The sequence below is a fragment of the Acinonyx jubatus genome, chromosome B1, assembly GCF_027475565.1.
Source record: "Acinonyx jubatus isolate Ajub_Pintada_27869175 chromosome B1, VMU_Ajub_asm_v1.0, whole genome shotgun sequence".
Lineage (NCBI taxonomy): Eukaryota > Metazoa > Chordata > Mammalia > Carnivora > Felidae > Acinonyx > Acinonyx jubatus.
Genome location: NC_069382.1, coordinates 157,232,490 through 157,258,577, shown reverse-complemented (window position 1 = coordinate 157,258,577; position 26,088 = coordinate 157,232,490). Strand labels below are relative to the sequence as shown.

The 26,088-nt window shown below is 38.7% G+C and overlaps 1 protein-coding gene across 6 annotated transcripts in view; it reads left to right on the top strand.

The window, feature by feature from the left end:
* Positions 1-7,070: 7,070 nt before the first annotated feature.
* CEP135 (centrosomal protein 135) overlaps positions 7,071-26,088 on the top strand; it is a 69,094-nt gene continuing 50,076 nt past the window's right edge. For 2 of the 6 annotated variants that reach the window (XM_027057149.2, XM_027057155.2), the window contains exons 1-8: positions 7,077-7,214; positions 10,399-10,556; positions 11,945-12,135; positions 13,512-13,679; positions 16,502-16,643; positions 18,760-18,844; positions 22,678-22,806; positions 24,444-24,659. In XM_027057149.2, coding sequence (XP_026912950.1) covers positions 10,444-10,556; positions 11,945-12,135; positions 13,512-13,679; positions 16,502-16,643; positions 18,760-18,844; positions 22,678-22,806; positions 24,444-24,659 — 1,044 coding nt within the window. In that variant the 5' untranslated portion in view covers positions 7,077-7,214; positions 10,399-10,443. Of the gene's footprint in view, positions 7,215-7,316; positions 8,594-10,398; positions 10,557-11,944; positions 12,136-13,511; positions 13,680-16,501; positions 16,644-17,075; positions 17,128-18,759; positions 18,845-22,677; positions 22,807-24,443; positions 24,660-26,088 lie in introns of those variants that run through there. The other 4 variants (XM_027057159.2, XM_053217340.1, XM_027057172.2 and 1 more) reach the window with 4 other exon arrangements.

Genomic DNA, 26,088 nt, shown 5'->3' with positions numbered 1-26,088 from the left:
AAAATATCTAGTTCCCTGTCATAAACAAAACTTTAAGCATGGCTCAATGGTCAATGTTTTCGCCCTTTCCTAGCTTGGGTTTGCTGCAGAGAGAGAAGATAAAGGGAACTGGTCACTTACTTTCCCCTTTCCTGCCCCCATGTCAATTCCTCCTCTACCCAAACTGCTTAAGAAAGTAGGGGAGGGGAGGGGACAGGAAAGTTCTTACTTGACCAGTGTTGCTGTGAACCAATGTCTGCTCTCTAACCAGTATTTAAACCCCTTTCTTTTTTGTTGTGGGTGTTTTGGAAACCCTCCTCCCTTCTTCCCTAGGGCTCTCTAACCTGCAGCTCACTTGTGAAGAGTCAAGGCATTCCTATTCCCAGAGGTCTCTTACTCCTCCACCCTGGAACTGGCACTATCTCCAGCTTCCCTTCCTGCAGACCTTCCTGGACAGGACCCTTTCCTGTGAGGTTATAGTTGTAGACCACAGAAATCCCTCTAGATCATTTAAACAGAAGGGGCCTTCAACCAGGTGGTAGGAAGCTTACAAAAATTGTTTGGAAGGGCTAGAAGAACACGCTCTAGGCAAAGCTTCTAGAAATGGCTCCCACTGCCAGGATCACACCTCCTTTGTGGTCAGGAAAGCTTTCACCAATGCTGCAGGATGCTCCTGAAACTACCTCTGCCACCACCCATCCAAGCCAAACAGGTGCCTCACATTCTGCTGCTCATTCTCCTTCATCCAGTTCCTCATGTGAGTCTCATATGAGTGCAGATGACAGTGGGAATTCCATTCAAGGGAATCCATGAAACACAGCGCTCAGCTCTCTAGCCTCCCATACAGGAAGGCACACCAGGAGCCTGGAGCAGATACCAAGGGACGCAATTCACAGGATCTGGTACAGGAGCCAATATCTTTGCTCACGTGAAGCTCATACCTGGTTGTGGGAAAGATACAACAAACTCCGAGAGGGTGTCCTCACCTCAGGATTCTCTCCTTTGCTCAAGGAACACTATTAAGTGGTTCCTTTAAATCCTCTCTCTCTTGATTTGAGATGAAGAGACAAGATCTCCCAAAATTCTTGGATCATTTTTTACATTCTATTCCATGCTAATAAACCCCTAATTTGGTCTAGGAATAAATCACAGCTGATTCAGGCCTTCTTTGCCAGGGACCACTCTCAGGGTGGGCATGGGACCCAGTTCTGGCCAACAAAGGGAACTCTACTAGGGGATTCTGGGAGACATTTTTCTCTCATATGGTAAAGAGGCCTTTGAGGCAAAATCCTTTTTCTTTTTCTTGTCATGCAATCCCTCACTTCTTGTATTGGGTGTTTTTGCATGGAGACTGGTTTCTTAGAGTTGTGACAGCCATCCCAGGAGACAGTGAGGCAAAAGGTCTTAAGATAAAAGCCATCCACTGAGAAGAGAAAGTGGAAGAAGAGAAGTGATCAAGTCTTGATGGCACCACTGAACTGCAAACCAAACTAGGACCTGCTACTGTCAGGGTTTTTTGTCAAGTGAGAACATGAAACGTTTTGATGACTTAACCAATTATTAATCGGGCATTCTGATAATCGCAGCCCAATACATGTTGACTGACACTGAAGCTGAGTCCTGGGGACCCGTGATAAGTAAGAGAGAGAGAATGAGAGTCAGTTTGGGCCTAGGAAAAGGATGCAAATACAGCCCAAGTCAGGAAGTAAGTATTTTCATGTTTCTGCATAGTTAGGACTTTCTGAGCAGGTTTTACCAGAACCTGGGATAAAGAACAAGCCTTAGAAGTTAAAATATGGCTATGATAGAATACAATGAGAGAACTGAGAGATTTACCTCCCAAGACATATGTATTTACCTTTCAGAGGTAGCGGGAGGGGGGCAAAACCCAAACCAAGGGGACATCACAGGAGTTATAGACCAGGAGAGGCTGCTCTTGTCTTTCCCCTGGAGGCATTTACAGTTGACTCTTGAACAATATGGGTTTGAACTGCTCGTGTCCAGTTACATGCAGATTTTTTTTAATGTTTATTTATTTTTGAGAGAGACAGAGACAGAGCACGAGTGGGGTAGGGGCAGAGAGAGAAGAAGACACAGAATCTGAAGCAGGCTCTAGGCTCTGAGCTGACAGCACAGAGCTCAGTGCAGGGCTCAATCTCACAAACTGCAAGATTATGACCTGAGCTGTAGTGGGATGCTTAACCTACTGAGCCACCCAGGCGCCCCTACATGCAGATATTTTTTTGATAAATACAATACAGTACTGTAAGTGTATTTTCTCATATGATTTTCTTTTTTCTTTCTTTTTTTAATGTTTATTTATTTTTGAGAGAGAGAGACACACACACACACAGAGAGAGAGAGAGAGAGAGAGAGAGAGAGAGAGAGAGAGAGAGAGAGGATGAGTGGGGGAGGGGCAGAAAGAGAGGGAGACACAGAATCTGAAGCAGGCTCCAGGCTCTGAGCTGTCAGCACAGAGCCTGATGCGGGGCTTGAACCCACGGACCGTAAGATCATGACCTGAGCCAAAGTCGGACACTTAACAGACACTGAGCCACCCAGGCGCCCCCTTATGATTTTCTCAATAACATTTTCTTTTCTCGAACTTACTTTCTTGTAAGAATACAGTATATAATACATGTAACACACAAAATATGTGTTAATCCATTTAATATTATCAGTAAGGGTTCTAGTCAATAGTAGGCTATTAGTAAGTATTAAGGAAGTCAAAAGTTATATATGGATTTTCAACTGTGCAGGAGGTCCGTGCCCCAACCCCCATGTTGCTAAAGGGTCAAACATACTTATATTCCAGCAGGTAAGAACCCAGGACCTTTCCTTTCTCTTCCCAAGGAAAATGAGTGTACCATAAACAGCAAAGGTTTTTCTCCCTTTTTCAGGAGGGGAAGGGTGAGCGCTGTCCCTCTCAAATATAAACTCTCAGATTCTCAATTTAAAGGGGCTTACTCTCCTGCACTACAGAAGCCAGCACATATTGAGCAACATGTGGCTTTCATCACATCACTTTGGGGGTTGGGCAAGGGAACCCATAGTTATTGATGTAAGTAATAATAACTTTGGTCTCTGCTCCGGAAACTCACGTTTGCCTTCAGGGTAATATAAATAAATATAGATATTAAAAATATATCAGCCATAGTAAGAAGACTTTATTTAGTAGACTTAGTAGAAGTTCTTTACTGGTGAATATGTGACTCAGTTACTAAAAAGGCTAAGGTGATACTGGATTGTGTTGTATACAGTGAATGTGCTGTGCAGGTATATGAAGAGAAAAAATATATCCCAGTCCTCAGTCCTAATCTGATGCAATCTTTTCTGGGTATACATTTTAGAGGAAAACAGGGAAACTAGAGTTTCTACCTCCAGAGGAGGTAGCCAGATAAGTTATGGACTTGGAGACCATGTCATCTGAGCAAAGGTTGAAGGATCTGGGGTATTCTGAAGGGTCATCATACATATGAGGGAGAAGATTCACTTTCTTCTGATTGCTCCGAAAAAAATGCTGACACTCAAGGAGAAGCAGATTTTAGCTTCATACAAAGAAGACTTTTTCTAAAAAAGCTTTCAGTGATGCACTGAGCTGCTTTGAAAGGTAGTGAGTTCTCTTATCATTAGAAGTAGGAGTAAGTGGGGTGGCCATGTGTTGGAGAGGTTGCACAGAAATCTGTGTTTCTGTAGAAGTTGGTCTAATTGAACTTTGGGGACCCTGGCAACTCTGTGTCTCCACAAAGTTTAATTGGTCATCATCTGAATATTCTCCTTTTTGGCCATTGTCCTATAGAGTTCCCTTCCTTGACACAGTTGTTTTCATTTCCAGACTTGAAGCCAACACTCTATCACTTACTTCGTCACTTCTGGTAAGTTAATCTCCTCAGTATAATAGAGATACCTACACTTCCTATTTCATAGGGTTATTAGAGTAATTAAATGAACTAGTACCTGGAAAGCATGCCCAGCATTTAGAACAGAACCTAACAAGCACTTGATACATAATGATTAATATTAGTTTATTTGTATCTTTGCTTATTGTCTTTTCCTGCCTTTTACTTGGCTACCTACTCATCCTTCACACCTCCATTAGTTCTAATTTGTATGCTCTTATTTTCAATGAGTTTGAGTCCTTGTTCACACAGTAAACAGCCATGTGATGAATTAAATGTTCATATCTTTGCTCATTTTAAAATAATTTTCCTACTATATTCTATTATTTATTAGTTATTTTGCTGTCAAGTTATAGGAGCTTTGTATATACTAGGTCTATGATAATCATTGTAAATATTTTTCCAGCTTATACTTTGTGTTTTGACCATAGATATTTGACCTGCAAAAAGAAAGTTTTTAAAAATACACGTTAGTGTTTATCAATCTTTTCATTCATGTCATTCATACATAGCCCCCAGGCCTCTATTCTTATTGACTCCAAATGGTGATTAAAAGGTGTAATCCCTTGTGCTAGTATTATGAAATGAAAAGTTCTGATATCTTTGTAGACACACAAAAGAAACTGCTATGTCATTAGGATGCTTTAGCATTCTGCTTTTAAAAGTGACCCTTTCTTGGAAATAATTTTCCAGTGTCTCTGCTGCTAAAGAACAGCTTCTCATAACATCTGATCACTTACACAGCTTGAGTGTCTTTTGTAGCCAAGTCACTGGAGGCTCCACTGCAAGGCTCCAGGCAGACGGGAACTTATTGTAACCATTATCCTTATCTGCCAGTAAACATCAGGTTGCCAGCCAAACCACACACCTGTAGCAATAGGGAAACTGAGTCCCTGCTGCTTAAATAAAGGGACCTGAATTAGCTAGGAGTCATATTGACATTTTAGCTCCATTTCTTGGCAGTCACCAAAGAAAGGAAACTATGCTGCATTGGACTTGGTGTCAGAAGATCTGGTTCATTCAGCTCTGTTCAATTCAGTTTACCCTTCCTGACCTTTTATTAAGTGCCAGTCACTCTGCTTGGTTATAGGCAGAAAGAAGATCACATTAGTCTTCTGTGTAGTATAAAGAGCTCATAATCTAACAGGGGAAACAGGATCATCATTGACTACATCAGTTAATGATATTCAGATACACAGAATATATTTTGAAAATACACAGAAGAGGGGCAGGTATCTGGGAGGGTCAGTCTGATAATGCATCTGACTTTGGCTCAGGTCATGATCTCATGGCTCCTGGGTTCAAGCCCTGCATCAGGCTCTGTGCTGACAGTGAGGAGCCTGCTTTAGGTTCTCTCTCTCTCTCTCTCTCTCTCTCTCTCTCTGACCCTGCCCCATTTGTGCACTCTCTCCCTCTCTCAAAAATAAAAATATTTTAAAAAGAAAAAGAAAATACAGAGAAGAAACCTGAAAAAAAAACCTCAACTTATCTCTGTTAAGTTTCTCCTAAACATTATCTGCACATACCTACTTGTTTCCTGGTGAGTTATTTTTATTCACAACACTTTTGACACCAGATGAGAGGTTTTTTTCCCTCCTGACACCAAATACAGTGTCTTTTCCAAAACCACTTCTCTGAGGGGTCCATAATTCAATTAAGTTCTGACTCTAACTACCCAGAGTTACTGCAGACTCCACAGGTAAAGGGCTCAGTCCTACATGACTACTCCTACTTCAGATCGCAGTCACAAGTCCTGGGCCTCCCATACTTTCGATGGACCAACTATACATGACCTCTCTCAGATTAGATAATTTATTAGAATGGCTCACAGAAGTCAGGAAGGCACTAAGAGAGTGTAATAGGTTGAATGTTAGCCCTCCAAAAGATATGTATGTGTGTGCGAGGGACCCTGACCTTAGGCCCTGGGGTCCAGCAGTGAGCCTGACTCTGGTCTTCCATGTCCCATGGAGTGAAACTGGCCCATAACTGCAGTGTTTCACCCACCTTTTTGAATATCTTTTGTTTCGATTTTTATATTTCTTTTTTTTTTTCAATATATGAAATTTATTGTCAAATTGGTTTCCATACAACACCCAGTGCTCATCCCAAAAGGTGCCCTCTAATTACTATGGTTTAGGGCAAAGGGAAGACCAGGAGTCATCTGGACTGATGGCTGTTGCACAGCCGTTCTTCTATGATATTTATTTATGCCTCCCTGTTTTCAAAAGGGAGTTCAGCAAAAAAAAGTGTTTACTGTACATATTCAAGACTACAATAACAATCTAGAGTACCTAAGTCACTGTCTCCTAGAAATACCATGAAACAACTCATTAAGGCACGTGGGAAAACAAACAAGACACACACAATGGAAACGATAATATATGAATGGCTGCAAAGTTATTCACAACCCACAGAGCAGTTACATGACATACTGAGATTAAGTACCTTTTCTGAGTGGAAGGCCTACTTGGGAGAGTAATGAACAGAAAGAAATTGAACTCCTCTCTGATCATCCAGAAAGTTTTAGGGGAAAAATGGAATTCTAGGATTTGACGACCTATACGTTTCCTCAAGTAGGCGAGCTCTCTACAATCGGTTTATTTCAATTTAATTCCATTCACAAACATTTATTGTGGTAGGTGCTAGAGAGTATGTCAGCTGAGTAAAATAATCTGACTCAAAAAATTCACAGTTGGGGGTAGGAGGGAGAGACATGCAAATAATTACGTTTTCATGGAGTGAGCTATAATTCATGATGTTATACTCATCATGATGGTACAAGTATAATAAATGTGTCTACTCAGAGCTTTACAGGGACATGGATGTGGCGGCAATAGTCAATTTTATTGGGTGGTTATCAGGGAAAGTAGCAAAGAAAACGTGATTTTTAGGTTGGACTTTTCGTGGTCAGCAGGCGAAGTTCAGCTAGCGTGTGGAGGCTTATTCGCTGCAGGGACCAAGGGCAGTGTTTTAACCCTCAGCCCAGTAGACTGTCAGCGAACCCGGCCAACGTGAAGATCACCGCTGGCATCCGCTGAGGTTCCGGGTTTGCCCGCCGTCAGGGGGCGCCGTGGCCGCGCGCCGTCCGGCCGTTGCGTTTCCGGGCTCCGGTGCCCAGCGCCGCCGTCGGCAGCCGCGCGCTGCGAATCGCCTGCGGGTCCTGTTACCGGGGTAACAGCGGCGCCGACTCCGCGCAGGCTGGGACCTTCTCTCCGCGCCATTTTCAAACTGTCCCAGAGCCGGAGCCGGAGTCTAGGGCTGAAGGAGCCAGCGAGAGAGGCGAGGCCTGAGAGGTGATGCGGCCGCAGGCGGAGGGAGCGGCGGCCGGAGGTGCGGGTGAGTGCCGCCGCGGGGAAGGGAGGCCCGGGCGCGCCGGCGGCGTCCTCGCTGTGGCGTCCCAGCCGTGGCCTCCCCGGCGGTCCCCGCGAACCGGGCCCGGGCGCTGCCGGGAAGGAGGCCGCGCGGCCGCGGGAGGAAGTGAGGCCCGGCAGGGCGGGGCGCGTAGACTCCCTGCGGGCCCGCGTCCGACACCCCTTCACTTCGACACCCGGCAGTGAAGCCGCGGCCCGGAGGTGGTCCTGGAGCAACTCAAGCCGCCGGGTTTCCTCCCGCGCCCCTGGCCGCGGGCGTTTGTGCGGTGCGTGCACACCTGCCTGCTGCCAACTGATGGGTTGATTTAAAAGTTAAAGTGCCCTGTTGAGTAAGAACAGTACGTGCTCTTTGTAAAAAAAAACAAAGCATCCCAAGGTGTAGGACTAGAGCCGTTTGTTAACTTTTGTTTTGCATTTTCGAAAACATCCCCTGTCCTTTCCAGTCTCTACTATTTTAAGTTTGGCACTGAAGGACTTCGAGACAACCTAACTTAGCTTGGCCTTTTGTTTTGTTTTGAGCCCCTGTGCAGATGTGCACACAAGTCACTTTTGTAAAAACAAGACGTACTGGCTTTCAGACACCTGCTTTTCCCCAGAGTCAAGCTAGCGAGTGGTTCTAAACACATATGCGTGGAGGACCTCCAAACTTAACCTTTTTATATGGTTGTTCTAGAAAATTTGAGGAGAGCCACAGTGCTTGGGTGATGTAGGTGGGGGAAGATAGTAGCCCATAGGCGAGGAAAGCATAATACATGTTTTTTGTTCTTCTTGGGGGATATTAATCTTTTCTGTCTGCCCTGTGTTTCGATGATTTTTTGATTCATTTACATTCTGCCTCAGTCCGGATGTGAGGAAGTATTATTTCTGGGTAACCAAAGTTGGTAATAGACAAAGAGGAGAAATATTTGAGTGGTGAGGCCCTGCTAGTTCTTGGTTTGACAGGTGTTTTTCTTAATTTTTTTTAATGTTTATTTATTTTTGAGAGAGACAGACCTGAGTGGGGAAGGGGCAGAGAGAGAAGCAGACACAGAATCTGAAGCAGGCTCCAGGCTCTGAGCTGTCAGCACAGAACCCAACAAGGGGCCTGAACCCACCAACCGTGAGATCATGACCTGAGCCAAAGTCCGACCCTTAACAGACTGAGCCATCCAGGCGCCCCTTGACAGGTGTTTTTCTGATGTCTCCAGGAGTTTCTCCTGACCTGCATCAATCAGGTCCCTCTTGTGGAAGGAACCTAGAAAGTCCATGGAGACACAACTGAAAGAAAAGGTTAGCAAGAGCATGGAGAGAAAAGATTTGTAGAAAGGAGTAATCAAGGAGAGGTACTACCTTAGAAGTGATTTGGTAAGTTGCTGCAGCTTGGTATAGATACTACACCTGCTCTTAGCCAAAAGGCCAAGAAGGATTGCACCTTGGTAGAGAAACAAGAGTGCTGGACCAGGACTCAAGAGACCTGAATGCCCACCTGATTTGTGGCTTTGTAGTTTGGGAAAACTCTCTAGAGGCATCCTTTCCTTGCCTTTGAATTGGGAGGATGTCTAGTAGGCCCTGTCTCCCTTATAGGGTAAGTTGTGAGGATGAAATTTTGCATGTGTTCATATACATTAACATTTTATAAATTGTGAAAAACAATAGAGCTGTAAAACAAAAGTTTAATATGTCTTAGAAATATGAGTACTAGCACTATGTTTACCTGGTGAAGGTTAGAAAAGAGCAAAGGTTCTACACAAGCAATCTTTGGATAACTCCATTTTAGGGCAGATTGATAGAGAATATATTCATAAGCATTGAAAAAGGCAAGGATAAAAATATGTGTAGAACTACTTTATGTGTTTGTGTCTTTTTTCATGGAAGTAAAATTTACATGGTGAAATGCACAGATCTCAAGTGTACTATTTGAAAACCTTTGATAAATGCAGTACACCTGTGTAACTGGTACCCCGGTTAACATAATATTTTCATCACCCCAGAAAGTTCCTTTTTAAACCTTCCAGCCAGTCTCCACCCACTCTGTTGACCCAGGCTGACCCAGCCCACAGCTGTTCTGATTTCTATCTACATAGTTTCATTTTGCCTGTTCTTGAATTTCATGTAAATAGAACCATACAGTATATGTGTCTGGCTTCCATTGCTCAAATGTCCAAATTAATTCTTGTGGTTGACATGTATCAGTAAATTCCTTCTCTTCCATTCCTGAGTAGGATTGTGTCAATACCTCATAGTTTATTTATACTTCTGCTGTTGATGGACATATATAGGTTGTTTCCAGTCTGGGACTATTATGAGTAAAGTTGTTATGAATATTCTTGTAGAGTCTCTTTGTGGATGTTTATTTTCATTTCCTTGAGTAAATACCTGGCAATAGAATTACAGAGTTACAGGGTAGAAGTTTGTTTATAAGAAAACTGCCAGACTTTTTTTCACAGTGATTTTACATTCCTGTCAGCAGTGTGAAGATTCCAATTGCTCCAAATCCTTGACAACATTTGGTCTTGTGCTTTTTATTTTAGCCATTCTAGTATGGGTGAAATTGTATACCTCATTGTGGTTTTAATTTGTATTTCCCTGATAACTGAAGGTGGTGGGCACCTTTTCCTATGATCGTTCCCATTCAGTTACCTTTTGCAAGGTGCCTATTCAAGTCTTTAGCCCATTTTCTTTTGGATGGGCTTTATTATTGAACTGTAAGTGTTCTTTATGTACCTCATATATAAATCCTTTATCAGATACTATGAATATTTTCTCCCATTCATTTGTTGTTTTGTTTTCTTAATGGAATATTTTGATGAGCAGACATTTTTAACTTGATGAAGTCTAAAAATTTATCAGGTTTTTCTTTTATATTTAGTGCTTTCAAAAAAGGCTTCTCGAAAGATTCTCTGCCTACCTCAGGTTTGGGAAAATATTCTTCTTTGTTTTCTTCTTTATTTTTTTAACTTTTACATATAGGCTTATAAAGAGAGATTTATTTTAGTGCAGCAATGTGACTATCATAAGCATTGCATTTAAATCAATCTAAGTATTCCAGAAGGCTGCCTACCTGAAGAGAAACAAAAAGTAGTTGATTCATATTAAAATAATCTTTCCTTCTTACCATGACAGAGTAATAATAACTATAATAACAGTAATGTTTTACTCCTTTCTTTTAGGGCTTTAATTTTGGGGAGTGAATAAAACTACTTTTGGAAGACAAGATGACTACAGCTGCAGAAAGAAAGTATATTAATATTAGAAAAAGATTGGATCAGTTGGGATACCGCCAGACTCTGACAGTGGAGTGTTTACCTTTGGTAGAAAAACTTTTCAGGTAAAGATGAAAATACAGTTCTAAACCTGTGTGATCCTTAATCCCATTTATCTAGTTTCTATTGAATTTCGTGTTACGGTGAAGAAATGGGTGGATTTTTTTGGTTTTTGTTTTTATAAAGTCCTTCAATCATCTGAAGCTCATTATTCTTAGATCCTGCTTCTATATCATCAGTTCAGGTCCTCCACATTGCAAAACTCTCAGGGTCACCATTCACACTACACTGTTCAGAGTATACATTTCTGAGAGTTTTCTCTGTGAATAGAATTACAATTTTTTTATGTGATTTTTCTGATACAGTTGGGAGTTCTATGTCTGCCTCTCTGGCCTTTTAATTACTGTGATTTGATAATCGTTCTCCATTATGTGGCTGGTCATTATTTTAGTGGTTACATGTTACTTTAAGTGAAAGATTCTGTGTGAGTTTTGTTCTTTTCTACATGAGTTGTTACTGTGATTTGAGACAGGAACAGGGAAATTGCTTGGGAAGCTTTTGCAGTAGGGCTCAAGCTGTGATGATGGTAAGGAGAGACTGGAGGGGGATACTTGGTGGTCTTTATTATGGCTTCCAGAACTCTTCATGATGTAGTTCTAGGTCTGCGATTCAGGGTTGTAGGGTAAAGTGTGTTTAACTTTCAAAAACTGGCAGACTTTTTATATAGTGATTTTGTTCTACAGCTTCATCTCCCATGTATGTAACCATTTGAAGCTCCCCAGACATAGGTGTACTCTCACCCTTGATCTCCATGTGTTATTCTGTCTGCCTGGGAAATCCCTCTCTCCTCTCCCTCCTGCCCATGCTCATTTAGCTGTAATGGCCTGCAGGAGTCTGTCACATCTGCTGAATGTTACCTTCACTACTTAAATCATTGTTGGAAACTTGTTCTTGTGTTTCCTTTAGAATGCAAACTCTTTAAGACTAGAGACTGACTTTATCTCTGCTCTACCTAGGACAGGCTGAACATATAGTTGGCACTGAAATAGTTGTTGAGTTTATCATATAGTATTAAAACCTGACAAACTGTCAGTAGGATAGAAGCTCCGTGATAATGTGTTCTATATTGTGTTCCCTGCTCAGTAAATACTGATGTATGAATATTCTGGTCTGTGTGCTTAGAGGTAAGGAGCACGTGCGCACTCACACACGATCGGGTGAGGGGCAGAGAGAGGGAAGAGAGAATCCCAAGCATTCTTGGAGCAGGTATCACAAACTGTGAGATCAGGACCTGAGTTGAAATCAAGAGTTGGATGCTTAACTGACTGAACCACCACCCTGTTTTTAGATTTCATCTTACTTAGCATTAACATTTAACATTTTTAGAAATATATTTTTAGTTATTAAAAGTTAAGAGAATGTTTCCTTGTATTTATATTTTATATAATTTCAGTGACCTAGTTCATACAACAGAAAGTCTTCGGAAATCAAAATTATCTGCTGTGAAAGCTGAAAAAGAAAGTGCCAATTTTGATTTTGTTTTGGAACCTTATAAACTTGAAAATGCAAGATTGATAAAGGAAAATAATGAATTATACCTGGAATTAATGAAACTGAGAGAACAATCAAGCCAACATATTAAAGGTAAAATTTTGTGATTTTTAAAATGTAATGTTTTTTTCCTTTTTTGTTTTATATGTAGGGAAGGCGTCCATGCAGAAATGTGATAGTCTTCCCCCCTGACAGTCTTGAAATAATGTAGAGTGTGTCAAAGAGTTCCCAACAAGGAAAATAAATTTGCATTTCATAGCTATATTCTTCTTCACTATATGTGGATTAAATCTTTAGAATTAAAATTTCTATAGAAAAAAGCACAGGATAGGGAATATAGTCACTGATACTGCAGTAGCATTGTATGGTGACAGATGGTAGCTACACTTGTGGTGAGCATAGCATAACTTATAGAGAAGCTGAATTCCTGTGTTGCATACCTGAAAATAACGCAACGTTTGTCACCTATACTCAAAAAAAATTTTTTTGTTATTTTTTTAAATGTTTATTTTTGAGGGGGCGGGGCAAGGGCAGAGAGAGAGGGGGACACAGAATCTGAAGCAGGATCCAGGCTCTGAGCTCTCAGCACAGAGCCCAACACGGGGCTTGAATCCATGAACTAGGAGATCATGACCTGAGTCGAAGTCAGACACTTAACTGACTGAGCCATTCAAGTACCTCCCCCCAATTTTTTTAATTAATAAAAAAATAAAATTACTGTAGAAAATATTAAATGCTGAAACTAAAGAAATGTCCTTGAAACAGCCTCTTACTGAAAGTAAGAGAACTAAAGTGAGGTGAGAATCTTCTATCATTCGGAATCTTTAATGCCTTGTCTTTGAACTCAAAGATTGTATAGAATGATTTTGGGGTGCCTGGGTGGCTCAGTGGGTTGCACGTCCGACTTTGGCTCAGGTCATGATCTCACGTTTGTGGGTTCGAACACTGCATCAGGCTCTGTGCTGACAGTTCAGAGCCTGGAGCATGCTTCAGATTCTGTGTCTCCCTCTCTCTCTGCCCCTCCCCTGCTCATGCTCTGTGTATGTGTGTCTCTCTCAAAAAAGGAATAAACATTAATAAGTTTTTTTAAAAAAGGATGATTTCAAAGTCCTGGACAGAGGGTAATTGTATGGCTATCTTATTATAAATTCTTGTTATATTCAGTAGAAAGCCCTAATACCTGGCATGAATTCATAATCCCTCAGCTTCATACCCAGTTTACTAAGTTGGAGCAAAAGCCATAACTTAAGCCACATAGCAGAAAAAAAATATAATTCCCTGTTTTGTTTAGTGACTTATTTTCAGTTTTGTTAACAGTGGTAGAAAAGGTAATAGCCTTTCAAACAAAGCTTGGCTAAGAATTGGATGGAGCCTTTCAAATTAATGCGACTTTTTGGATTTTGTGAAATGGAAGGACTTAACTGATTTCTTGATCTGTAAAATAGTTTTTGAATCTTTTTCATTTTAAGAGTTGAAAACTACATTGAAGAAGTGTGCACGTGAAACAGCTGATCTGAAGTTTCTAAATAACCAATATGTTCATAAACTCAAACTTTTGGAAAAAGAGAGTAAAGCTAAGAATGAAAGAATTCAACAACTTCAAGAAAAGAATTTGCATGCTGTAGTACAAACTCCAGGTAGGTCTGTTCCTTCTCAAAACAAATTGTACACACCTAATCTTTTAAAGATATTAAAGCTGTTGACCAAAATAGGACTTTGGATTTTCATGCTTAAACTTTAATACTTGAAAAGATGATCTTGGATCATCACATAAACTTTTAAATTTATTTCTGAAGATCCAGCTAGTATTTTATGCATGTGTTTAAGAACTTATATAATAGTATCTTCTTAGGTATAAGTAGTCTAACTTCAGTGCCCAGAGTTTTATTTCCTTCATCATTATTTTAAGTTCCTTTTTTAAATTATTGGTATCATTATTATTTTTTTTCCAAGCCAAATTGTCCGCAGCGTTATTAAAGATACTTTTCATAAACAATCATGGTATTTCAGGGAGGACAGGGGCAGTCAGTCGTTAACAGTGTACAACAACTTTCAAGCTCCTTTGAAATAGACTTCCAAATTCAATGGACTACCAAAATCAGAAAGCCACTATAAAACCTAGTGAAGTCTTCATTTGATGCTCTGAACAGGAAAGATTCAGGGTAAAGATTGACATTTCACATTTAGCATGTTGTTTAACAACTTTTCACAAGCTGGCCCTGACTTTCAGGAAATGAAATGAAAGTGGCAGAATTATCAATCTGAAGATCCACAAGCTATAAAAGGAACTCTTTGATCGCTGCCATGTCAATATTACCATTATTATTTTAGTTGTAAAGATAATCTGTACTCATCAAAAATTTGGAAATGATCTATTTACCTATTTCTTAGTTTATTTTTACTGTTTTTTAGCTTTATACTCAGTAGCTCTCGAGCAGGACAAAAGAAATGATGGGGCATATCCATAGTTGAGGGTGGTCAGGCATAAAGTTGGTGGAAGAATCTCTAGTACCAGTGACAAGATCATCAAGATGTCTGAATGACGGGATGAAGATTATTGAGAGTGAGTGAGGTGTAGGAAAATGCTGGATCATGAGATGAGGTGGAGAGTGAGGGATTAGGAGCACAGTGAGAACCAGGAGTGATTTGGTCAGAATGAAGACTGTGATGAAGGGAGATCTATATGCTGGCACAGTTCCAAGTGTTGACAAAGACCACGCATAGTCATCTTATAGTGTGCCTGTAGCCAAGTGGAATCCATGAGGATTGAAATGGCAAGAGATGAGATGGAGAGGGGGACTTTGGGCTAAAGGCAGAAAAGATCGAGAAACATGGAAAAGGTCTCAGAAGTAACTAGATTAAAGTGGAAAAAGAGGATGGTCAGATTTCCTGAGAAAAGAGTGGGGCAGATTCCAGAGAGATTCAGAAGGTGGAATCTATAGAATTTAGTGACTGAATATGAGGGACTTGGGAAGTAGAAGAATTCCCAGATTTCTGTTTCTAGTGAATGAGTGGGTAGATGATGGTAACATTTTTAAGATTGAGAAGGTGGAAAGCAGAGCAGGAGTTCACTTTTGCATGTGTTGTATGTTATACTAGTGGAACATCTGCATTGAGATTTCTAGTATGCAGTGGGATTTGTGGTGTAGATCTGTTCTTAGAAGTGTGGTCCCAGGAACGCCTGGGTAGCTCAGTCGGGTAAGCATCCAACTCTTGATTTCAGCTCAGGTCATGAACTCACAGTTCGTGAGGGGTATTGAGATCAAGCCCCACATGGGGCTCTGCCCTGAATGTAGAGCCTACTTGGGATTCTCTCTCTCCCTCTCTCTCTGCCCCTCCTCCATTCACATGCTTGCTCTCTTGCTCTTTCTCTCAAAATAAATAAATAAACTTAAAAAAAAAAAAAAAAAAAAGAAGTGTGGTCCTAGATGAAGATTTGAATTTGGGAGTCATTAGAGTATCATGGGAATTGAAACTATGGATGTAATTGGAATTAGCTAGTGAGACTGTATAGACTGGGAAGAGAGGAGAACCAAAGATAGACCCTAGGGAAGTTGGCATTTAACTTCCTTGGACAGTGGAAGGAGAGGGTCTTTGTAAGAAGCTGAGAAGGAGCAACCAAGGAGAAAAACCAGGAGGTAAGGGAAGGAGATAATGGTTTGCCTTGTATAGGTGTGTAACTAGAAACAAATCATTTAAATACTTTTGACCCAGTTTCTTCATCCTCAAAATGAGGTAAGTGCATACAAAATTTGTTAGGATTCTAATGAAGACAAGGTTGTGGATTGTGTTTGTTCTTCCTGACGATAGATTTGTCTTTCAAGCGCATGTCTAATCTTGGCCAGATGCTGACAAAGGTAAACTATCCATTTAATTTGGACCAAGACAGTATGTATCTACCCATAAAAAGAAATTACTCCTGCTAGTTTCAAGGATAATTAAGTAGACATTTCCCACTAATTCAGGTTGTAGCATCATTTTATATTATAGATGACTTTTATTATATACTAATTTTGCTACATAAAGTTTCTCTTCTCTGCTCTTTTGGCATTGCTTAATAAACATTTCTGTTTTAGTTATTACTTCCCTCAGCTTCTCATTTGATAGTTTTCTGCTGGTGATGATTTCTTGAGCTCATAATAGGAAATACCACAGGGTACACTCAACTTTTAATCTTGCCAAAGTCTTGTCCCCATCTAGTGGAGGAATAGATTAAATCTGGGTATATGTACCAAGCATGCAGAAAATAAAACTTGTCTTATAACCATGTCTTGTTGAGGTTTTCAGGAATGCATTGTATAGTTAAAGATCAGGGTGTGAGGGGGGGAGATAGTTTATCGCTAGGTTTTATGAGCTAGAGGCATACTTTATAACAAAAAGCCTAACCTTCTGGAATATTTAATTTTAAGACAGTGTTTTGTTTCTTTTAAATGTTTTTGAAGTACACATTTGTTTTTAGGTGGCAAGAAAAGAAGTATTGCTTTCAGGCGCCAGCGTATGCAGATAGACGAACCAGTCCCTCCCTCCGAAGTCAGTTCATATCCAGTCCCTCAGCCAGATGACCCTTACATTGCAGACCTCCTGCAAGTGGCTGATAACAGGTGCATTAAATAATTTTTTGCTAGTTTCAGTTAATCAACTTGATTATAAGTTTCTCGATGTAGGGCTTCAGTCTTCTTGACTGTTGTATCTCCAGGGCCTACCACAGAATTTTGTATAAGCACTCAAGAAGTACTTTCTGAATGTATCTTCAATATAGAATGTTTTTACTTGTTATGAAACTTTGATCTCAAATAGATCATAAATCTGATGTTTCTGTTCATATCTGCTTTAAAATAATTTATTGCCATCTAGAACCTATTTTAGTAGCATTGCTTTAATATTTAGTTTCATTGCCCAATTCATCTTTTACAGGACTCTATTCAGATTATGTCAAATGCCAACGAACCTGAATAGATTTGTAACTGGCTTTGACATTTTTGCCTCATGATTCTCTAACTCTATGTACTTGTTTTTCCTTATATTGGAATCAGATATAAATTCCATTTTAATTGAAACTTCATTAAACTCCGAGAAAAGCACAATGTAAGTGTTTTGGGGATGTAAAGATGAGTAAGATAGTATTGCTTTTGAGAAGCTTATGTTCTAACAGTAAAAATGAGACAAGAGAAATACATAGAATGCCATTAAGAAAATTATAAGGGGTTCATAGGAGCAAGAGAACACTAGTGACAGCCTCTATGGTCATAGCTGGAGACACATTCTAAAATACGTACTATACTAGTAGAAATGGTTAGTGCAGATAACTTTATTTTTTAGATTATGTAAAAAGTATGCAGGAGTTTTTTCACTTTATTAATCTCAATATAACAATCCAAAGGAACATTACTTGAGGTACTAATTAGGATCTCTTAGTTATTCTTATGCAGTGCTACATAACTATAATTATCTGACCTTAATTGTGTAGTATTTTGTGTTTTGTTTTTCTGTTACAGTTGTAACCTAGGACTTCCCAGACAGCCTGTTAGTATATTTAAGGAGGCTTTTGGTCTGCATATATGTCATTTTCTGTCATTATCTTTTCTCCTTAAAACGTTTCTTTTCTATCAAACCATCATGGGTGGCATTAGTCTCTTAAACATCTTGTTTGTTTTCATTTGCACGTATACATAGCTTGTATGCAGAGTCATTCATGTGCATATATATGTGTGCAGTTGCATACATACTCTTCTAAACCTAGATAAGCAGGAAATGTTGGTTCCAGTAACAGCAGGGACAGGGTATGTCCAGCCTCACTGACTCTACTCCATGGAAAATCTGTCTTAAAAGCAGAACTGGCTTCAGGCTTTATTTTTGCAGTATGAAAGTGGTTATGTCATATTTATGTTAATGTTTGGCAAAGTTTGATATAGTACAAATACATTTGGGCAGTTGTACAATTCAGATAATTTAGACAAATCTTGATTTTGTTAGAATTAACAAGTTCCAGAAAGCAGTAGGTTTTTGCTGTAGATACTTGGTAAATTGTAGTATTTCTCAATATTTTTCTTCTCCAGGATTGCAGGGTAGTTCATTAGAAAATACAGGGTCATTCAGAAAACACACTTTGATCCCTTATTTCACTTAATAATATTGTGAATTCTGGACTACACCCTCTAGTTTCTTGAACCTAAGAATTGACAGCAGTACCTCAAAGAGTTTTGTTGTTGTTCTTTGGTTTTTGTTTTTTTAATGTTTATTTTTGAGAGAGAGACAGAGTGTGACCCAGGGAGGGCAGAGAGAGGAGGAGACACAGAATCCAGAGCAGGCTACAGGCTCTCAGCTGTTAGCACAGAGCCCCGACGCAGGGCTCCAATCCATAGACCCAGACCACGAGATCATGACCTGAGCTGAAGTCAGACGCCCAACTTACTGAGCCACCAAGGCGCGCCCCTCAAAGAGTTTTAAGGATCAAAATGCAATAGTAGGCATAATGTATCTGGTTACAAATTATTTACCGCTCAGGATTTTTTTATGCATTCTTAGAATATAAAATTAAATCTGCAAGATAATGTTACTCTGATTATATTGTGCTTGGGAACCCTTTGGCACAGCACTTCATACTTTACTGAGAAATAGAAAGTAGAGAATTTATAGGACAACACATCTAGTTTCATTTCTTGTTATTTTGTATTTCTCAACAAAACTATATTGGCACTAGTTATAAATGTGTTTCAGAATTCAAGAACTTCAAGAGGAAGTCCACCAGTTACAAGAAAAGTTAGCAATGATGGAAAGTGAACTGCGAGATTATAACCAGCAGGTAGGATTTTTATATACTTGCATAGTAGGGATGCATGGTCGCCTTGTTGGGATGGGTATGCTGTGATTGTAAATAAAATTGGGTTATATTTGGGATTATTGATACTGAGTTTGTATACAGCTTTTATCTTTTCTACCAGTTTCTTAATAAGGATAGTAGCTGGAGTAGCTTAGATGGCTTTAGAGCAAACAGTCCAGTCCCTTCATTATGCATTGAGGTAAATAGCAGTTTTTTGTTTTTTTTTTTTCTGGTGAGTCATCTATCTCCCCAAATATCTTAATTATATTACTTGTTTCCATCTTGGGAGGTATTTTATTGAAGTGTATTATGCTTTAAAGTGGTATCTTAAATAACTTTTTTGCTCTTACTGTAGATTTTGTCATCTTGAACAGAAGTCTTTTTGAGAGTGGTACCATATTTTTTGTTGTGTATTCTCTATAAGAACTAGTAAAATAATTCTCTGAAGAAGTAGGGGAATTGATATAATATGCAGGGTTAGATCATAACCATAATAAGCTTTGTTCTTTTATACCTTCTGTTGGTATTTTGGCAAATTCTGATTTGTATAACTACAGCTTTCTTTCTTAATATGCTTACTGAAGCTTAAATTGGGTAACATGTTTTTCATTTTCTGCACATGACTATTTTTTTGGAGTGAAGTGATCTGCACATACAAATATAAATGTAACTTACGTGTTGGTGTAACTGTGAAGTTTATAAAGTACTTTGAAGGTTATTCAGATAAAAATGGAGTAAAAGGATTGTGATAAAGTCAACCAAAAAACTTACTATATGGAAATTGAAAATATCAAATATGCACAAGTTGAATGTTGTTATTTTTTAATTTATAATCACACTTCATCACATTTTTTTCCAAGTACTTTATGAACATAAGCTGACCAGTCTTTACCATCTTTGTGAGGTGGCTGAGGTGTTTGGAGAAAATAGCCTGACCATTCTGATTGAAACCATCAATTTATTGTGGTTATCAATCTTAGTTGAATCCACTCAGCTGCCTGTCTTCTTTTTTTTTTTTTTTCTTTTTCTTTTTGCTTGAGTTTGTTCTATTTTTCTCAGTCTATGTTCCAAATGTTGCTGTTCTCCTCAAGCTCTTTCACCAACCTATAATAAATACCCTTGTTGTCAAGATACCACCTTGTCTCAACTTCCTATCTCTACATTTAAATTTAACAATGTTAGGGCACCTGGGTGGCTCAGTTGATTTAGTGTCCAACTCTTGATTTCAGCTCAGGTCATGACGTCACAGTTTCTGGGTTTGAACCCCACATTGGGCTCTGTGCTGATAGCGTGGAACCTGCTTAGAATTCTCTATTTCTGCCCCTCCCTGCTCACATTTTCTCTCCCCCCCCAAAAAAAATAAATAAATAAACACTTTTAAAAAATAAAATCATCAGCGTTCACACTCAGGCTCTCCAGACTTAATGAGTAGTGTGGTGTTCTTCCTATTCTACCTGTGTGTGTGGCTCTATTCCCTCCCTTCTTATTTGCTTTAATCGATTTTTCTTTTTCTTTTCTTTTCTTTTTTTTTTTTTAACAAACTCATATATGGCCACTTTATAACTAGTAATGCTTTAAATCTTCCTAACAGTCCTAGAGGGAAGTGCTATCATGGTCATTGCTAACATCCCTTAAAAAGATCTCTTTTAGAGGTGCCTGAGTGGCTCAGTTGGTTAAGTGTCCAACTCTTGATTTTGACTAAGGTCATGATCTCCTGGTTTGTGAGTTTGAGCTCCACATTGGGCTCTGCACTAGCAGTGCAGAGCCTGCTTGGGATTCTGTTTCTCCCTCTCTCTCTCTGCCCCTGCCCACTCATGCTCTTTCTGTCCCTCAAAATAAATAACTTAAACATTAATAATAATAAAAATTTTTGAAAAAAGATCTCCTTTATTTAACTCTTGCTAAAGCCCTTCTTGTTAATGCCCCTCTTGCTAATGCTCTCTCCTCCCTCATGTAAACTTCTCTAAAGAGTATCTTATTCTTCTGTCTCCACTTCTTCACCTCTGGCTCTCCTGTTGCCTTCTGGCTTCTGCTTCCCATTACATAAATGGGTTTAGTAATGACATCAGTGACGTTAATTGCTAGATCCAAAAGGATACTTTTAGTCTCCATTTCCTTGACCCCTTTATAGTATTTGGCATTATTGATAATTTCTCTTTGAAACCATCTCATGACTCATTTTCTTTCAGTTTCCCCTTTTTTAAAAATCTCTTATAATTTCTTCTTTGCTTTTTCTCTCTGCCCTTTCCCTGAAATATTACTGTTTTTCAGGATTCTGTCTTTGACTCCTTTCCCTGTATATTTTCTCAGAAGGTCTCATTTACTCTCTTAAAATATTCTCTGTATGTTGATGACTTCCCAGTCTTTCTGGCTCAAATCTCTGCAGAGGTCCAGACCCGTATGTTCAATTTTATACTGGGCATTTCCACTTGGATGAAAGCTGTTTGTACCATATGTCTGGTACTGAACTTGTTATCTTCTGCCTCAACTCTTGTTTTTTTTCCCCTATATTCTCTATGTTCGTTGGTGGCATCACCATCTGCCCAAGCCAACATTCTGTAGTCTTTCTAGATCTCCTTCTCTTCCCTTCACATACCACTCACCAAATTCTGTCACTTCTATGTACTTTGTAAACTTACTTCTTCTGCTCATCTCACTGTTCTATTTTACACCTTATTCATCTCTCATTCATTCCTCCAGTAGGTCTCCCTACCTCTGATTTTATTCTTACTCATCTTTTAGTGCAGAGCAATCTTTCTCCTTAGCAAAGTATTCAGTACTTAATCATAATTAGTTCCTGACTGATTCTTCAGACCCAACCATAAGTTCCCTTGTATATTCAGTCTTACCGAGCCATTTCTGCTCCTTCAATCATACCATGTGGCTTTATGTTTCTGTGTCACTGCCTGGAACATTCCTCCTTTCTTCTTTCTCTTCATAGCATAATTTATAACCTTTTTGGGCATATGTATTTGATAAAGCCTTCACTAATTTCCATAGGCATATGGGTATATCATGGAGAGTAAATCGGTGTATTCCCTTAATCACTTTGGTGTCATATATCTATTTATTCTACCACTGAACAACATACTACAGCAATTATTGATTTACTTGCTAGTTTTCTTGGTAAAGCTGTGTTCCTGAAAGTTAGAAATCATGTTTTATTCATCTTCATATACCTAGAATTGTGCTCAATATTGTTGAATTGAGTGCTTGGTTTTAGCTTTCAGTGTTTTTGAAAAAACACTGCAAATGTGTACATCCATTTTTCCAAATTCGTGCATGTAAGTGTGATTTCATGGTTGATAGTGATCTCTGTGATTTTGTGTGTGTTGTTTTCTAAATAATAATTAAATTCACCCCAACTTCCTATCCTTTTTAATATTGAGTTTCAGTAGTAATTCTTTCTGTTCTACATTTATTCATTTATTCTGCATTTATTCCACTAGGCACTGAAGTCACTCAGACTCCATTCTAGTACTCAATCATTTCTTTTTATATCAATATTGCCTAATCTTGGAGGAGGAGGGGAAGAAACCAAAAAATTAAAATTAATTAGGAAAAATCTATTCAATAGAAATACTTACGAAAACTTTGTTGACATTCTTATTTTGACATTTTTCTCTGTTTATTTTTGCTCTGTGTATATGCATTTTATAATCCCATATTGGTGTGGATACATGTATGAGTGTTAATCTCTTATATACATTGTGAAGCATAAGAGAAATGGAAGTATATTCAAGTAAGTGTCCAGTGTTAATTATTTCAGTTTAAAGCAAATTTTTTAAAATTATAGCATGATTTTATGTCTTCAGATTGAGCTAAGAGAACGAGAGATAGAACGACTATCAGTTGCATTGGACAGTGGCCGTTCCCCTGATGTCCTCTCTCTGGAGACTAGAAACAAAACCAATGAAAAGCTTATTGCTCATTTAAATGTTCAGGTAATGACATTTATAATTATTTCACCGAGTATATACAATCGTTAAGTGTTTGTAACAGTTCATTGATTTGTAAAAGTAACAGAGTTGTTTACCAGTTATACAGTGGGAAAGATTTGATAGAGCCAAACTATCCAGAAATAGTATGCAACTATTGAAAAATCATGTTTTAAAAAGATAGTTAATGAGGCAGAAAGATATATACACCATAACGTTAAATATTTAAAAGGAGAATAGGGGTACCTGAGTGGCTCAGTTGGTTAAGCATCTGACTCTTGATTTCAGCTCAGGTCATGATCTCATGGTTCGTAAGTTTGAACCTGCTTGGGATTCTTTCTCTCTCCCTCTCTCTCTCTGCCCTTCCCCAGCTAGCACACTCTCTCGTTCTCTCAAAATAAATAAACATTAAAAAAAAATTAGAGGAGGAGAATAAACCGCAGACACAATGGGATCTTCAGTTTGCTTTTTAAAAATGTGCGTATGAACTTAGAGAAAACACTGGAAGAGAATACACTAAAATATACGAACAGCTTATCTTTGTGTGATGAGATATTCTTTTTTATTTTCTTTGTTTTCGAAGTTTTTGTATTTCTTTTATAATATCAAAAAGATTTGTAGAAAGAAATCCAAAAAATTAAACATGTAATTGATTCCCTTGCCATGTGTCTGACCTAGGAGTAAAAGAACAGGAGAGTTCCATAAAGCATGTTACGTCACCTTTAGAAATTTAGACATGTCATTGCTGACTGGACCAGAACCAGAATAGTAAGTCATGAATATCAATAGTAGCCCTAGAGCAGTGCTGTCCAATACAAATATGATATGAGCCACATATGTAATTTAAAATTTTCTGGGAGCGCCTGGGTGGCTCAGTTGGTTTAAGCATCCAGCTTCAGCTCAGGTCATGATCTCATGGTCCGTGGGTTCGAATCCTATGTCAGGCTCTGTGCTGACAGCTCAGAGCCTGGAGCCTGCTTCGGATTCTGGGTCTCCCTCTCTCTCTGCCCCTCCTCTGCTTGCATTCTGTCTGTGAGTCTCTCAAAAATAAACATTAAAAAAATGTTTTTTAATTTTCTAGTAACCAGATTAAAATAAAATAAAAAAGAAACAGATGAAATTAATTTTAATAATGTATTTACCTCAGTATATCCAAAATATAATTGCAGTGTGTAATTGTTATAAAATGTTGATGTTGACATATTTTCCTTTTTTTCTTTTTTGTACCAAGTCTTTGAAATCTTGCATATGTTTTACATTTATAGCACACCTCAGTTTGGACTAGCTCTACAGTATGCACATGTGGGTGCTGGTGGCTACTATATTGGACAGCACAGTCCAGAGTGATATTATCATTGTAGTGATATTCTTGTCATAATGGTAGAACTCTCTGTTGGGAAAAAGTTCACACAAATTTTTTACTTTTCCTTCCATGCTTAAAAGTTGAATGCCAATGGCTATATATTTTTGTTAAACCACACATTGTCAGTTTTGTGAATCAACAGTGTAAGATTGCAAATGTAAAATACCTCTGGTTTAATTTTAAGTATTTTAAAAAATAGAGTATTTTGAAGTATTTTGAAAGTTGAGTATTTAGGATAATTTTCCAATTCATATACCTGTTAATTACAAATTCAATTTAGGTTGACTTTCTTCAGCAAGCTAATAAAGACCTGGAGAAGCATATACAGGAGCTTATGGAAACCAAGGAAACCGTAACTACTGAAGTTGTTAATTTAAGTAACAAAAATGAAAAACTCTGCCAAGAATTAACCGAAATAGACCAGTTAGCACAGCAGTTGGAAAGACATAAAGAAGAAGTGCTTGAGACTGCTGATAAAGAACTTGGGGAAGCAAAGGTATGTCTAGGTTGTGGGAGCGTTTCTTAATTCTTCCAGAACATAGTGAGCTTAAGCCCTTTGATACCTGATTGGGTCTTTTGGTTTGGTTGTTTTGTAATTCAGGTTTTTCTGCTGTCTAAATTTGGGTGTGTTTCTGAAACATGCTTTTTCTCAGGCTAGCTCTCCAGACTTTGTCCTTTTTTCCTTCAAGATTTTCATCTCTGTTCTTTTATCTCTGTGTTGTGAGTGAGCTTTGGAAGTTTGTCCTCTATGTCATTTTGTGCTCATGAATCCTTTAAAAGTATTTTTTGAACAGTGTATATCCTTGCACATTTTAAGTTGGTAGCTAACATTTTTCATCTTTAAGTTTAAATACGAAAGGGGGCAGCTGGCTGGTGCAGTGGAAGAGCATGCAACTCTTGATCTCAGGGTTGTGAGTTCAAGCCCCACATTGGGTGTAGAGATTACTTAAAAATAAAATCTTTAAAAATAGTAATTAATAAACAGATTAAATAGATACAAAGGATGTAATTTCCAACCTACCTATCTCTTAAAACTGTTACATTGTTCTTTTAAATATAGCTAGTAGAATCTAAATGACCCTTTCTTCTTGAAATCTCCAGTTTTATCCTCTTTTAACATATTTATGCTTGAATATCTTTTCGTGATCACCCTATCAAACATCTCTGTAATAAAAAAATACATGAATTGAAATATTTTATTTTATTTATTGACATTTTTTATTTTTAAAAGTGTCCTTTGACTACAAGGTTCAAAGTGTTAACATTTTCCTCCGAATGGTGCTATCATTATAATTATCAGTAATCAATGGATCAGAGTGACAAATACAAACAAATGTTGATAAATACATACTAAATCAAAAAGTAAAATTTTATTGGAAATACATGTCTTAATAAGATATGTCTTATTAATACATATCTTAATAAATATGTATCTTTTATAAACTTCAGATTATCTTTTTTTTTTTTATTTTTTTTTCTTAACATTTATTTATTTTTGAGACAGAGAGAGACAGAGCATGAATGGGGGAGGGGCAGAGAGAGAGGGAGACACAGAATCTGAAGCAGGCTCCAGGCTCTGAGCCATCAGCCCAGAGCCCGACACGGGGCTCGAACTCACGGACCGCGAGATCGTGACCCAGGCTGAAGTCGGACGCTTAACCGACTGAGCCACCCAGGTGCCCCTCAGATTATCTTTTTGCCTGATGCTTCAAAAGTTTTTCATATTTTGAGACAGTGTGATATTAGATGCATCCTTTTGCTTTAAAAAGTGGGAGAGAGGGTGCCTGGGTGGTTCAGTCACTTAAGTGTCCAACTGTTTGGTTTTGGCTCAGGTCATGATCTCACAGTTTGTGAGTTCGAGCCCTGCATTGGGCTCTGTGCTGGCAATGTGGAGCCTGCTTAGGGTTCTCTCTCTCGCTCTCTCG